The sequence below is a fragment of the Gavia stellata genome, chromosome 12 (assembly GCF_030936135.1).
Source record: "Gavia stellata isolate bGavSte3 chromosome 12, bGavSte3.hap2, whole genome shotgun sequence".
Taxonomy (NCBI): Eukaryota; Metazoa; Chordata; class Aves; order Gaviiformes; family Gaviidae; genus Gavia; species Gavia stellata.
The window spans coordinates 11290322-11306943 of NC_082605.1; the positions used below are offsets into that span (position 1 = coordinate 11290322).

Here is a 16622-nt window from a genome sequence, read left to right on the forward strand (position 1 = left end):
ACTCTGGAACTTTCTCCATGTTTCTTTCATATAGGTTAGTTATGTTTGATAATCTGACCTGACAAATGGTGTCAGCAAAAGAAGGAATTAAAAGTCCAGTTTCTTTGTACAAATGCTCTTGTTAAAAGTTTTTGGAATGAGAATTTGAGAACTGTAAGAAGTAACTATTACATAATGGAAAGAAAACTCTTTAGTGCTTTCCTAAGAGAGTAAACTGAAGATACTGTTAAGAGCTTAATTAAAAGAGTAAGACAGCATAAAAAGAAAAACTAAACCCAGTAGAAGCAAACATAAACAATCAAATAAAATCAAGCAAGACCTCTTACTATGTGTTTCTGATTCCTTAATCACAATTCACATATTAATATAAATAGGAAAGCAAACAGAAGATAAACATATAGACTCTTTAAAGGGAAAAGCACAATTTCAGAAAGACCGACCTATGCTGAAAACTTATGCTGGTGCAATACACAATAAGCAGGGAAATGAAGGACAGAGATGCCTAATTATAATAGTGAAGGTAGGATGGAGTGAGACTTTCATGTGCTTAATTTATTCCTACTGTATTTTACAGAGGGATCCTTACAAAGAAATTATGATGGCTGTGTCTGAATGCAAGACAGAAATAGTTTTTTGCTAGAGGAGATCCAGGAAGAATGCTTGACTAATTTTTTTTGTTCTTTTTTTTTTTTTTTTTAAGAAAGCAGAAGTGCAGAATCAGTGAAGGAATTTAAACTGGACTGCCTCTCTGGAGCAATAGGGAAACAGATAACAGTTTATGGCAGGTGGTCATAAGGGCCATTTTATAATTTATTCTTCACAGAAACTATTCAGAAAAAAAACCCTTACAAAAATCAGAATATCTGAATTAAATCCTGCAAAGGTGAATTTGCTGAGGAAAGCAGGCATCAAAAGTACCTACTATAGATAGTTAAACAATTTCTCATACTGTAATCTCTGCTGTTACTATGACAGAACATAGGCTACATATAAATCTAGATTGAAATCCCAAAACTTACTACCTACTAGCTTTCCACTCACATGATTCACCACTCTTAATGCTTCAAGTTAATTAACTGTAATGTTTCTCTCAGAAAGAGACTGTTTTCATCTTCTGTTAAGATATATTTTGTGGTATGAAAGAAATGCATAAAATCGATGTTTACACTTTATAATATTACCAAAGGCTACAATTCTAGCTGTACCTTTTATAGATTTTAAAAATGCTAATAATACATACATCCTTATTTAAGACAAAATATTGAGGATCAGAAAATATTTGTATGCCCTCTTTTAATATAAAAAAGTCCAGATGTTTCTGTTACACAGTATGTTCTACTTCCTCTGTAAGCCAACAAAAAGAACAGAATCTTGTTAAGACTGTATCTGAACTGTCAGAAGTTAGTCATCCAGCTGGCAGAGCAACGCAACACCTCGCTTGATCCAGTGTTGAACTGGTTTATCCGTGTTAAGCATCAAAGCAATGACAAAGTTAGTAGAATGTCCAGTAGTAGATAAGATTCCTTTACGCTCACTTGTCTTGTAGAGTGGGCAAACATATGCATTAGATTTCTTCATGTCCGATTTTTCAGCTTCAAAAAAAACCCCAAAACAATATATTACATTCAGCAGATCTATTGATAGAAACATAATCTACATAAAAATATTAAGTATTTGCAGTAACATCCTTAAAGCTAAATAAAAACACAAAATTGTTTTGTGAGTAACATAATAAAATTATCTGGCTTTTTTGGTATTTTCTTGTGTGGTTTGTTTGTTTTTAAACCCAACTAATTTAACTGCAATTTGTTTTCAGGACTTGATGCCTTTTCGTGATTCTACCAGCTTTGTAATCATTCAAAAACACATTAAAATCTGAATAGTTACATAGTTCAAGCACAGTTTATACATGAGCTTTTAACAGCTCCACAAGAATTCTGGTCCAGCAGCCACAGAACCTAACTGCAATTCAAGTCACCTGAGATCCAAGGACACAACTCTGCAGGAACTCTTTCTATGCCTAGACTGCTTACATGCAACTTGTGCGAAGTCTAAAATCATGCATGTCTGAACAGATTCATCCAACCTCAAGAGAAAGCACAGGCAGAAAAAGTGGAAACTTTCTAAGACTGCCTATTAGCTAATAACATCTAAGTTGCAACAGCTGCAGTAGAAAGTGCTGCTTGAGTAAATAAATAAAAACAGGGATTTACTGCTCCTGATCAAAGAAAACAAGAGATATGGAAAATATCTAACTACTATGACAGACAACTAGTATAGCAGCTAAAAATAACCTGAGCAAACCTTGCTAAATGATGTGAGGTAAAACACTGAGTCTCAAAGTCAATTAAAAAGCCCTCCTCAACTTGAGTAGAACCAGGAATTCAAGTACCATGTACTTTCCTACCCAAATTAAATTCAACTTTTGGTTGAAAAAATAGATTGGGCAGCACCTAAACATATTTATAAAAAATTCATTTAACTAGTCCTTTTGTCTAATCCATAATTATAAACATCTGTGGGGAGAGGGACGGTCCTATTCCTCAGATGAGATGAGACTAAGTCAAGCTAGCAGGCCCAATTTTTAATGTAAAAGTCACATGTCAGATGCACATGAATTCTGTGCACATTTGGGTACTTTGGTGAAGGTAGGAGCATTGATCTTCTGTAAAAAAGGAATTCACTGTTGCAATTTCTTGTTGAATAGCTCACACTCCAGAGAAATTATACTCACTTGGCTTTATCCAAATGATTGGCATCATATCAAAGAGCAATTTGGGATACTGCTCAGCTAACATTCCCCTGGTGAGAGAAAGCAACGAAGTCATTATTTGTGGTTTCCTGTTGAACCAAATAGGATTTTGGTGTGTGTTTTTTGTTGTTGCTTGCTTGGTTGTTTTGGTTTTTTGTTTTCCTTCCCCATTTTCCATGCATGAAAGAGTATTTCATTTAGTATGTTATTTCAATAATATTAAAAGTATCGCTTAAAATATTTAAACAAATCTTGTCTGAGCACTCAAGAAAGTTTTCCAGAACCATAGTAAAACACTTTGTTACTGACCTGGTCCTGTCCCAGCGAGCTCCATCTAAAAATAATCCGTGGATATAAACACCATCTTCTGGTGCAGTATCAGCAGTATCCTGAGGAATAACCTACAAGAATAAGTGTTCCATGTTACTGAACTTTCATAGCTGTTTGATTTTGAGCTATTATGCCAATAGCCAATTTTCAGAAGATCAATGCAAAATGAGAATAATACAGTAATACCTTCCTTTCGGTAGTACTTTTATACAAAACTATAAAGATGGCAGATTTCTGTGGATTTGTTAATTACCTGTATTGTAGGTTATAAAATAAGGCTGTAATCACACAGACAAAGTACTCTGCAGGCTGTTTTCTTGAGTGGAGGTCGAGGTCCAATGATAGGACTACTTGTAATATACCTCTTTTACGGACATTATTTAACATGCCTATCTTACCAAAGAATTAAATGTATGTCTTCAAATTGTAGTGAGTTAGTTGCAAAATGAACCTTCCAGTTAGGATTTACTAACTACATCTCACTGCAACATCAGGACTCAGATTAATAAAGTATGCATTTATAATTTATCTCTACCTGAAATTCATATCCCAGAAGGTCAATAGGGATCCTGTGCTTCCTAGCATAGTTTTGCATAGCTCCAGTTAAGAAAGCTTGAGTAAAATAGAATCCCGACAGCCAAAAAACCGTGGGCTTCCCTAATTCATACCAATCCTGGAAAGAGAAAAATGACACATTCAATAATCAGAAAGAGACAAATCCCATATTGTTTGACCATTTTCCACGTAACTGTACTCAGACAATCTAAGCAAAATCTATCACTCCTTTCCCAATATTCCTTTAACATAAAGGACAAATTATAGGAAGAAGCAGATCAAACAATTGGTAGTACTGCCTCTTGTACATTACCTGTAAAAATTTCAGTCTTTCTAGAAAATCTAGAATATAGCTCCCTAATGGTTTTAGACTTGGGTATGAACGTTTCGCCCAATTCTCAGGAACTTTTCCAGTAAGTAGACTGCCACACACAGCCTCCAGTTCAGCATCCATAACAACCAGTCCTTTAATGGCTTTCTTCAGGTTAATTAGTGTAATACGAATAGTTTGGATTAAACTGGAATTAAAAAAGAAAACAAAAATTTCATGTTTTGCATGATTTGTAAAAAACTACATCCTCACTGGAAAAAAAGAAAAAAACTGGATTATGGAACCATCTATAGAACTTGTACAGCTCCTACATAACTGTGTAATTAGCCACATCTGTAAAGTCATGGATTTGTGCATTTGTGCCGATTTATTTAAGGCTAGGAACAGTTTAATAAATTATTTTGTTATCTCTGATATACTCTGTATTGTTTGGAAAGAGGATAAATTTGGAACTCCAGATGTATACACTGTATACTAGATGAAGGAAAAAGGTTCAGATTACAGAAGAAGAGGTGGGTAGGGTCTGCAACAAAGGAAAACTTGGAGACTGAAGGCCAGAGAGCATTATTGAAAGTTTGGGAGAATATGAAGTGGGAGACATGAAGAGACAAATAGAAAAGGCGGACAGCGAAAAATAGGGAAGAAAGAATGGAGGAGCAGGCTAAGATCAGAAAGAAAATTAGGAAACAAAGTCAAAAGAGAGACTACGGACCCAAAGAGAAAAATAAGTGATTATAGGTTTGTAATCCTAGGAGAATAATTGTGAAAATAAGGTATAGGAAGAAAGGCATCAGGAAAGGGGAAAAAAAAAGAAAAAATTTAAAACAGAAGCATATAGGACAATAAAGAAATACTCAGAAATATTTCCAAATATCAAGTAAAAGTTTTCATAAACTGTAACTGTGCATGTATTACAGTTTCTAACCCCTTTATGAAGAAATATGAAGAAAATAAAATATAATCAAAAGTTAAAGCTGGTGAAAAAGAAAGTGAAGTTAAAAAAATAAAGGAACATAAAAATACTATTCACATTCTCTTTTCCAAGTGCCTTCTCAGACTCCCTTCTTATATCATGTATTTTTCTCTTTCAGTTCATTTTGCCACTACATCATTTTTTCTGACATCTATCCTATCCTACATTCTGACTTTCCACAAGGAGTAATGGTGCTTGGACTGCAGATATCACTGCAGACAATTAGAAAGGAACAAAATAAATAAATAAAATATTTCACATAACACAGGGTTTACAGTATATGATTCACAGGAAAACTTTTTCTGCAAATGGAATTATTTCAGTTACATTTAATAAAATATAACACTCTTACTTGTTAAATCTTTCCATTTCTTGCACCAACACAGTGTTCATACTTTCTTCATATCTCACAGGATATTTACTTAGGCAACCTTCAATGTCAAAATCATTTGGAAGCTGTAAATGACAACATATTTGGAAATCATTCCATATGTCATTATGCATCGGTATTATAATAAAAGTGCACAGATGTGAAAAATTGCAGAGTAATAGATACCCTTAAACTTTCTGATGAGTATCTTATCAATACAGTATTTAGTAGTACAATCCAAATAAAAATTATGGGGGTTTTTAAAGTGATGTTTATCTTTTAAAAACCACCTTGAATTTTTCTTACCATGAAAAGTTATGAATAACATTTCAATTTTATTCATTTTAAACTTGTTCACATGAATGAATCAACTGTTCTTTCAAGTTGGTTTGCTCTGTTTTCTTTCTCTGTCTCTGTGGCAGTGCACTCCTTCCCTTCCCCTCCCCCCCCTCCTGGGCCACTCTACGATCTCAGGAATTCCAGCTAGGCCTTGGCCTTTGTGCAATGAGTTGGGTGGTTAAGTGTCCCTGGACCATACCAGGAACTCTTGCAGGGCTAAGGTAGGGAACAGCACTGACTGTACTAGGTATTCCTGTTACCTGCCCGAGGCAGGTAGTGAGAGCGGGAATAATGGAATAATCAGTCATTCCCTGACAGCCCTGGAACATTCCTTATCTGGATCGTAGCCCAAGTGGAATGACACCATGGTTACCGAAATTCCATCATTTTCCTAATGACTAAAGCCAATCATCTTGCAAACCCATAAACAGTGGTTCCAAGTGAGGCCCTTTGAGCTCTCCTGGACCACAGAGGGCTGTGACCAGCATCTCCCTCTGAGTAGGATGCCTCTGAGAGTTCACAAACTCTCCAGTTTGTGAAATTCGGAGGACCGTCACCAAAAGCTGGCGATGGGACCTAGGCTGAAACCCTCTCCTCCTTGAGGCTCAACCCTTGCCCACTGAGAAACGCTGAGACATTTGAAGTGATTATTTCACAGAATTCAAAGGGAATTTTTAAGAGGTACCTTTGTATATATATTCATATCTTTGTGTCTGTGTGTGTGCATGCATGCATCAATTTGAGTACTTGATAGCAAGAATAGTATTCCCATTTCAAAACTGTAATCAAGTTACTGTTGTGATTGTAGTAAACTCTATAAACTCACTTTGCAAATCTTAAACTAATCAATGACTAAGTGTTGCTAAAATCTTGTGATCCATCTTAAATTGTGAATGAACCTTAGATTGCTGCTAAATACATATAATCCTTTAGATAAAAACCATTGACCAAGTCTGAGACTAGGACTGGACCTAGCTGCACCCAGACTCCTCTCTGAGGAGTTTAGAAAGCAAGGGGGTCTACTCGGAACATCGTGACTCAACGGAAGGGTTTTCCCTACTCTTTGTACTTCTTCATTAGACATAAATCATTGTTCAAGTCTGGGACTAGGAGTGGACCCAGCCAGTCTTCTCTGAACCCAACAGGAAGATTTCTTTGTTTCTTGTACCCTTTCCTTTCCTTTATACATGAACTGTTGACCAAGTTTGAGACTAAGTCTGGATTCAGCCACACCTAAACTCCTGTTTGAGAAGTTTAGACAGCAAGGGGGTCCATTCTGAACCTCATGACTCAACAGGAGTCTTTACCCTTTTATTTCTCTGGTCTCTTTGTGTAAATCGTTCTATTAGATTCTAATTTGATTGCTCTTTGTATGTTTTAGTAAGTAATAGAGCGAACCTTGCCATCGAATTCTGTTAAGTCGTATTTTATAAACTTCTATTAAAATCTCTTTTGCCAATACCCTTGATGGTGATTCTTTAAGCTGCCTAAACCACTCATTCACAACAAACTGGCATAGTCAGCAGGATCCTAAATCGGGATTCGCAACAGTCTCCTATCTCCTACCTATTTATTACTTTCATATTGCACTAAATTCCTCCCAGGAGGATTTTCTTCCAACACAAAATCAGTTTGACACTGAAGATTCTAGTTAAAGAATTTCTGCTTTGTAAAAAGATAAATTGGAGCCATTGATATAATACAATACCTTGCTAAGAATATCATCTGCAATTTCATAAAGAGTGCTGTCACCACCTCCAGAAGTTCCCTGAGTGTCTCCTCCTTGTGTTAAAAGCAGAGATTCAAAGAGCATCTTAGTTTGCTGAAGATCTTTTGAAATATCCACATTTTCATGCAAACCAAATACCTCTGGTTGCTGACTAAAGGGAAGACTCTAAGACAAAATAAACAATAAACACCTGCATGAGATAAAGCAGCATGCTAGGAATTAGACCCAAGTCGTCTTTAAGAAGCTGAGTGAAAAACTACCACTGACTTCAACTGAAGGTGGATAAGGACCTTAATGGTAGGTATTTGCAGACAGTATTACTGGTGATAGAGCCATCACCTCACTTACAGAAAGCCATTTCCAAGGAATTCTCAATTATCTGCGCTAGGTCCTCCTGTCTACTTACTTATTCCCTCTCAGAAACATTCTAGATCATGGCAAGGATCACAGAAGGATGTTAGGCAAGAAGCCAAGCACACAGCTTAATGTGCTGCAAAACTATTTTTTTAATGCAGAGAAGCCTTTAAGGATTGCTTTTTAGCACATCATCATTATAACAGTTCAAAATCTTGTTGCTACTTTTTACCTTAATAAACTCAATGTAGTCCTCATATGTGCCTTTTGGTGGAGCATAATAGTTGCCACTGGGTGAAAAAGTGTAACGAGGATTTTCAATTATATCTGGATTATAGAAGTCATCCAGCATTGTCAACAGTAAACGTCTGTCCCAGTCATCTGTCACGCGACCTCCATAGTTGCACTCACCAGTTAGGTAAGATACAGCTTCAAAAGGAACGTGGCTATACTCATTTATGAATAACTGAAACAGAAGACATGAGTAATTCTAGAGACTTTAAAGATCTGCAGAACAACAATGTGACCTAGACTAAAGGGTTGGAAGCTATAGTGTATACAAAACTGCAATTTATGGAGTTTTCTCCCCAGGTGTTGGAAATTCAAATTCTGAAGTCTTTTATCAGGTAAAATTACTGTTTAAAATAAAAAGTAGTTAGCAGTAAAAGCCTCTTATGAATATCCAAATTAGTAAGTCATCCAGGTCATTCTCGAATCATTTACAAGTGGATAGTTTTTCCAGCCTAAACTTTCTAGACAGACACTTTTCTGTGTCATAAAGAAATGTGTATTTCACATAATTTTTCTTCCAATCTTCAGAACCATCTGATCTTTTTCATTAATTTCTTGATAACTTTTCCAACTGTTCAGCCTCAACTTCTGTAATTCACAGTTTTAGCTCTCCTGACTTTTCTGTACAGGGCCTGCAAAAGACTTAAGGTCAAGTAGTGTTCAGCATTTCATTTTAGGGAAGGAGAATAGTCTGAGGCTCTGTTTAACTAAGAGTATACATAAAAATATATATATAGATATATATATAGATAAATGTATTAAAAAAAAAATTCCTCCTCCTAACCGCATAAAACACCATAATAGGTGACTGTCACTGACATGGTGTTACTTAAAGCACAGTGAGCTCTTACATATGACAATTTTAACTCTTATTATACTCATATAAACTCATTATATTCCATATGTCTGTATGAACCTAAATCTCATTAAGAACAATTTTTAATTTTATTTCATTTGTAATTTTGAAAATATTTATAATATGATTGACATTCATTGCCTTTGTAGCTGAACTGAAGTCATGAAAATCTATGAACATTTGAGGTAACTTAAATGTATTGCTCCTTTTTGACTATCGGCTTCGCAAGATCAGAGTTAAAGGTAGCAATAGATTATTTTACCTGCAGCTGTCTGATGCTGATTCTCAAGTCTGATTCATTAAATCCATAGGGTATATTCCAACCAAGAGGCCCAAATTTTCTTCTCTCCTGAACAAGAGCATGAAAAAAACAAACTCCAAAGAGCAGTTTCTCCCATACCTTTGAGAAAAACAATACAGGAAAGTATTATTAACTAGCCTGCATGCTCATTGCTAGTCTGTAACTTACATAAGAACACACCATTTGATTACCACTTCCATTTAGGGTACAAATACAGGCAACTATGAAGTATGCTGTTGTTATTTGACTTGGGAACAAACACAGAAATAGTTGCCACATATGCAAGCACATTTAGCTAGTTCCTCAAGTACCATTACACCAGATTTTTCTCTTCTTCCATGTAAAGGGCAGCTGACTTTATAAGAATTCAAATACCACTAGATACTCATTTTTAAGGCTAATAAGCCTTAAAATACAAACATAAAATACAGATGTGTTGTTTAATGTAAGTCCTTAGATACACCCACTTATACCAATGTATATTGATTACCATATTCATATCTCTGAGTAATCCCACTGTTTTTCTTCTTACTTCACAGGCAAATTATTAGCTAAGTGGTTCATCACTTATCAGTAAGACATATGGGCTCTGCAATACTGGTCCCTGGTAGCAAGAAAAGATCTCAGTGCTTACCATCTCAATAAGGATAGGTATGCCCTACTAACGAATGTTCAGAGTTTATGTACATTGTGTAATATGCATGTGTAATACATATGTGATTTAATAAAGCCTAAGGAACGATTTTAAATATTGCCACGTGAAGTTACCAGGCAGAATAATTCTCAACTAATCATCTTTATCATTGCAAAACCTAAACTCAGAACCACAGTAAAAATTTTAGCTTATAATAGTCACTGGACAGAAATCAGTATATCTGTGGATTAAAAAAAAAGAAATAATAAAATAGTCAAGAGATAGGCACAGTACCAGCTCCTTTTCAGGGCATCCAGAGAAGAATGCAGGATCAGAAATAGGATCAGAAAGAAATGACTGCAGTAGGTTTAACCGGAGACCAGTAGGAGGTTCATTTGTCATCTTCACTCCATTCTGCAGAATGGTTACTGGAAACTAGAAATAAAAAAAAGCAAAACTTCATTCAGAAAGTGTGGAATAGATGCTATCTTGTTACAACAATATATTATTACTCTGCTTGTTATGTAAACAGTTATCTGTAAGAAATTACATTATAAACTTCAGCTTTTAAAAAAATTCTCAAAGGCATCAAGAAAGTAAGACCTTGCTGTAAACAACAAACCTGTATTTTAAAATGTTTTTTTGGTATTCAACACCTTATAAATAAAATGCAAAATTGAATTTTTTAATTTATGTGAAATGAAACCTCGGTGACAGATTAATTATATATGCTGGCAAAATGCAGTTCCATCCACTAGTACACAAAATATCACCCATCACAATATCAAAATATTACAAAGGAAGCTTGGTATTACTATGTTGATGATTATTTTTTTAAATGTCCTTTCTTAATTAAATTATCTCTTCAACAGCCTCACTGTATTTCAGAGAGGTTCCGTAATGACATCAACTTCTCCTTTCCCCAAATACAGAATATTTGGGAATGCATGTACCTTTGGTGAAGGGTAACTAGTAAGCCAAAGTCTGAACACTGGATGACATTTTTCACTGTTAAACTCTTCGCATATTTTCTCCAGCATCGGCATCCAGGAGACAGCTAAATGACAATTTTGTAAACAAACCCAGGTTCCTTCTTCCATTCCTTTTTGAATCATTTTTGTAGCTATAGGTCCTTGTCCTTGTCCTAATGAGATGGACTGAAACTTATTTCCAACCATCTCTTTGTCATTTGCAAATTTCAGGAGGCCTTGAACAGAAAGCATAAGCTTTTAGCATTTCTTCATTAAAAAGAAGTTATATCAGGGGAAAAAAAATATTTCAAAATGTTTATTGCTATTTTGTTAAACTGTACATACAATAAGATGGTATAGCTTTGATGTATACTGTACAATTTATTCAGTTTAAAATACCATTTCCATTTTTAGGGAGCACAAAATTTTACCAGTGTGACATGATGCACTCAAATCTACTTGCACGAAGTGCAAAATAATCCTCATTGTGTATTGAAGGGGAAAATCAGGACACTAATCTGAAAAGGTGTACTATGCTTTTGTTTTGTCTTTCTGTGTATACTTACTAGACATGGGATCTGCTCCTGGAGATAGCACAAATATTAAAGGGATTGTAGAATTTGAATCTAAGTAACTTTTTGTTAGATCAAAAGGTGGTGGCTCTACAAATTTCTTCCCCAGTTTATCAGTTACAAATGTTGTTATTGCTGGACCAATCTGATAAAAAAGTAAATACAAACCATTAACATAAATTAAACATAACTGCATATTTGACAGCATCTTTTATGTACCATAATTTAGTTAAATTCCAGAGTCTACAGTCACATCTCTGCTTTGCATGAATTTGAAACTAGTCTTGCTAGCTTTTACTTCAGAAGCAAAATGTTTCACCTCTTGTTGACATCCCCCCTGCTTTTTTTATTTTCCTTACAAGAGGAATAATAATGCTTTTAGAAAATAAAAAATAACATACCTTATATAAGCAATATTAAATTACGTTAAGACTTTAATTCAGGCTTTACCTGATGTGGAGGACCAGCACATTCCCCCTTAGTAAATATTAATGTAATTATTTTTAATTAATTCTAAGGAGCAATTGCAATATGTACTTTAAATCCTAACACTGATTGTTCCTGAAGTACAAGAATACAATTTGCCAAGTGCACCAAAGGCAGAACGTGTTAGAAGTTCGCCTTGGCTGTTCAAATCAACACATTTCATCTCTCTTTGCCTTGGAACCCTTTGTATAAAAGCACATGGGACTAGATACTCTGAGTATTTGTTCAGCCTAATATATCCTGCTGTCAAGTATACTAGGTGCACCAGCAAACAGACCACACATGAACAAGCACTTAAAGAAAACTAGAACAATGAGTACACTCTGGAAGATGCATTAAATCACGTCAGACAACCTATCTCAGCTGATGCTTGTGGTGTTTGTATTGCTCTATTGAAAAATAAGAATAGCATTTATTTTCTTAATAAAATATGAGGAAGAAAAGATTATTTTAACAACCAGTGCAAACTATGCTACAAGACATGGAACAGTCTATAAACACTTGATAAGAGATCATTTTACCTTGTCTGGTCTTAAGCACCGAAGAATTATAATCTTTTGTAATTCATTTAATGTATTACTCAATTGTTCTGGTAATGGAAAGCTTTGTGGCTCTTTGCTGTCATAAATTTTTTGCCATTCACCTATATTTTCAGAGATGTGACTCCTGGAGAAAAAAAGCACTTACAATTACTGTAAATACCTGGAGTCTGTTTTTTGATGTTTATTAAAAGCCAATTACATTGTATTATCATACAAGGCACTCCATAGCTACATCAGCAAATAATCCTACAGTTGAGCTTCTCCATGCTGAAGAGTGAAGAATCTTCTCTCACCATGCTGTTGCAGACATACAAGACTCCACCTGAAAGGTTCCGAGTTGACAGTAAGTTCTGCCTATTCCTCCAGCCAGCACTGATAGGACCTTCATAGGTCTGGGTGAATTTTATGCCTCTCATATTTCTGGAAAGCTCCACTCTTCAACCAAAAAAAATTGCGAGGAAATTCAACCAGGGAAAAAGATTTATTTTCCTTCATGCAACATGCAGAGTACATCCTCTGCAATGGTACAACTCTCAGACTATTTAAAGGCTGGATCATCATCCACATTGCTACTAAAATAGCTCCAAAAAATTTCTTCTAAGAGAGCAGTGTTTCCGCAGGCAGATCCAAATCCTCCAAATATTCGGCTTCTGTCAGCTATTTATATGCATGACTTGTACAGCCATGCTGGTTCCAGAATTTAGGGTTAAATTCTATTTAAATCCAGGGTGAAATTCTCCTGATTTCAGGAGATTAGCTTTTACCAGAAAAATTGCTCCCCCAGCACTGCAGTGGAATTTTGCTACATACACTTCCTTTGTCCTCCACTGACCCCCTTGAAACACTGTTTGTCTACCATGGAGACATTCCAAAATAAAAGTTTCTTTTGGGAATGCCTCAAATAATTTAGGAAAATAGTTTAATTAAATAACATTATAATTAGTGAACCGACTGTTTGACTTAAATAAGTGAAGCAAACCTAATGATGAAAAAAGGGGCTGGTTTTACCATGTTGGTATTCTGGCACTGGTTTGGAAAATGTATAGGAAACGTTCATTTCAGCATGTTACACATGCTTTGGTCAAAAACAATTAAGGCTAAATCACATCAAGATTTTACTATACCTCAGTCCTTTCAAAGCTGGGATTTCACTTGCACGACATAATTCATCCCAGCTCTTATCTGGTAGCCATGATGGATCTGGATTCTTGTACTTATTCTTGAGACCCACACCCCCAGTTAGTAAGAACATAAACTCTTGATGTTCTATTTCATTTTTAGCCCTATATTAAAAAAAGATGGATAATATTCAGTTATTGAGATACAATTTTACATAATATAAAGAGTTGTTTAAAATTAATTACACTTCACTGCCATTTAGTAATATTTCTACTGCAGTAACAGCTGAGATCAGATCTCAGTATTCCATATAGTTAAAAAATCGTATGGTAAAAATCACTGATTAAGACTACAGTAAGGGTTTCAAGAGGTAAATGGTATATTTCTGCTTATTTGTTTTTAAAAAGTGCAATTATTGCTGATTTTTAAAGGCTTTATATAAAATAATGGGTTCCGAGAATACAGTAACCTTACAAATTGGCCCAGGAAGAATGGTCCAGATACAGATGTGTACACATTGTAATTAAGTAAGTATGCACATTATGGTCGTGATCGTGCAATTTTGAACTTATCTTTCCTTTCGCAATGTATTCACACAAAATTACAAAAAAACCAGGAAGATGAAATTCATAAGTCAGTGGAAGAGAAAATACTGCAACTGAGATCTCATGATGTATGCAAAAGGGTAAAAGAGAAAGAAGAGAGAAAATGAAAAACAAAGACAAAACCTACAAGTTGTTGGGATGGCACATTACTATCTTAGATTTCTTTCTTTTTCTTAAATAATAGCAATTGTTCTTGACATAAGGATGCTATGTAGCACTACCCAGGTCCTTTAAAGGGCGTCAAAGATGCATCATTGACAAAACCATTGATTTAATGGAGCATAGGAACATTCTTTTCATAATGTGTCCAGTAGTAGTCATACGTGCACTCACATGCTCTTTCACTTGTAAATATTATCAGTATTAGAAAACCCAAAACATTCATGGCCTTACTCCAAAGGCATTAGTATCAATATGCACAAGAACATACTATCTCATCAGTACCTTTTTCCATAAAAAAAATCATTAGTTTCTGTTATTAAGAGACTTCACAAAAATGAGCTTACATGAGAAGATTACAACAAAGCAAAAACGAGAAGAGCAGCTTGTCCTTTTCAAACAGTGAACGACACACATTGCAATACAAATTGTATGTGAAGTGGTCATTTAGATATCGAAGTCGCTTCTCCAAAATTTTGGATTTGTTACTAAAAAGAAAATAAGTGAGAAACTGAGACTTCAAATTGAATAACTTAAGCAAATCAGTTAAGAAATCTAAATCTATTTAGGGTTGCGGAGGAATTATATTAGACCCACATGCTCCACAAGGGACTCAAAAGCCCATTTCCCCAAAATTTCAATTATACTCAATGTTTTACAGCTCTTTTAAAAGTGCCAAGCAAAATAATGAGCTGAAATCAATTTGCCACAGTTAGGTGGTGGCACTCAGTGTTCATAATGGAGCCTAGTTCAGAACCAGACTTCACCCTTTCTGTAAGTCACATTCTTAAAAATACTTAAATAAAGCACATGCTTACAGTTCATGATTTGCTCAAACAGTAACTAAAAAGAGCATTTACTTCATTAACAAATCATGTTTTGTTTCAAAAGCCTGCATTTAAGGAGGGATGAGAGGTAAATGGTTTCAAAGTGGAGAGAGCTGTTCATAAGAAGAGAATGAAAACACCTTATTTTACACCAGAAAGACTGTATTTACCTATCATGAATAGAGTTGATGAAGAGGTTAACAAACCAACTAAGGGAGTACTGGTACATGGGATCAATGTTTGCCAAGTCTGCAATACTAAAGAACAGCACCGACGAATGCTTTGCAATAGGTCGATAGCCTTCTCGAGATTCAGCTATTTTAAGTTCTGTTTTCTCTGCAATCTAAATATCAATAGTAGTAGATAAAGGAAAGCTTTCAATATTCTTTGTACAAAAATACTACTACTTAATAACATTATTAAAATAGTTCTATACAGCACTTTATAATGCCAGAGTAAGACAACTTTTATGTTCCAAAAGGCACAATCACAGTAGGTAATGACTACGCTAGGTAAAATGAGTATTTGTCCTTAGTGTAGTACTGCCTGATCTATTTACCTATACTACAGGATACAGTAGTCAAAACAAAGGAGAAAGGAGGCACAACAGTTTCGATGCATCATTTAGCATTAAAAGTATCAAGCTATCTCTGCAATATTAAAAAATATGACTAATTTCAGACTGGTTATGTATTTAAGCTCTACTTATTCTACTGTAAATCAGCTTTATACAAAACAATACTTTGAATATAAAAAGGTTTTTCAAAATTTGATCATCAGGTAAATTCTAAAACTACATTTGATAGGCATTAACAAGTAGCAGTAAGGCCAATATCAGCTTAAAGAAAACATTAATATTTTATTTCTCTTAAGTCTATAGTAATTGAAAAAAAAATTTAAAAAATCTTTATTCTTTTACCAATGTTATTTAGCTCTCATTGACTTCAGCTGGTATTTTATGCATTAAGTATAACGAAAGAATCTGAGCTTGCATACCTGTATTAGTCACCCAGTTTATTAATGTCTCCCTGAAAATTTTTGTTGTTTTAAAAAAATTAGTTCCTTCCTTTATCTTAACTTCAGAATTTATTACTTTTCACTCAGTCCTTATAGATATAGATTCATTAAAATATTTTTAACTAAAGACTGAATAAACTACCAGTGAAGATTCTAGAACAGATCCAATTTTATTTTTCTTCACATTTCACAAGCACAGAATTTCCTCCTTATGCTTTGCATCTAATTCACAGTCCTTCTGCTAGCTGCAAATTTTAACATTTAATTTCTACGTATTGTTAAGGGAAGCACACATACACGCTCCTCACCTGCTGTTTTTTAGTGATCTCATTTGCCGTTATTTTAGCAGAATCCAAGACCTCGATAGCAGTCTCATCTTCCAGAATATTCCCTTCAGATGAATGTAAGGTTTCTAAAATTTTCTTCTCAATTTCTTTTAGATGCTTTTTATTGGCTGCAGATTGAAGGATGAGAGCATTTCTTTCGTCTTCTAATTCTGGTCTAATGAA

The 16622-nt window shown here is 34.8% G+C and overlaps 1 protein-coding gene across 1 annotated transcript in view; it reads right to left on the reverse strand.

The window, feature by feature from the left end:
• Positions 1–1401: 1401 nt before the first annotated feature.
• The window catches only part of DNAH12 (dynein axonemal heavy chain 12), a 69863-nt gene continuing 54642 nt past the window's right edge, over positions 1402–16622 (reverse strand). Inside the window, exons 57-73 of the mRNA XM_059823567.1 lie at positions 16422–16614; positions 15267–15439; positions 14617–14757; positions 13511–13669; positions 12366–12510; positions 11353–11503; positions 10769–11022; positions 10110–10250; positions 9143–9280; positions 7966–8199; positions 7359–7544; positions 5294–5397; positions 3951–4155; positions 3618–3755; positions 3062–3153; positions 2735–2802; positions 1402–1592 (exon numbers count right to left, since the gene is read on the reverse strand). Coding sequence (XP_059679550.1) covers positions 1402–1592; positions 2735–2802; positions 3062–3153; positions 3618–3755; positions 3951–4155; positions 5294–5397; positions 7359–7544; positions 7966–8199; positions 9143–9280; positions 10110–10250; positions 10769–11022; positions 11353–11503; positions 12366–12510; positions 13511–13669; positions 14617–14757; positions 15267–15439; positions 16422–16614 — 2713 coding nt within the window. The remainder of the gene's footprint in view (positions 1593–2734; positions 2803–3061; positions 3154–3617; positions 3756–3950; positions 4156–5293; positions 5398–7358; positions 7545–7965; positions 8200–9142; positions 9281–10109; positions 10251–10768; positions 11023–11352; positions 11504–12365; positions 12511–13510; positions 13670–14616; positions 14758–15266; positions 15440–16421; positions 16615–16622) is intronic.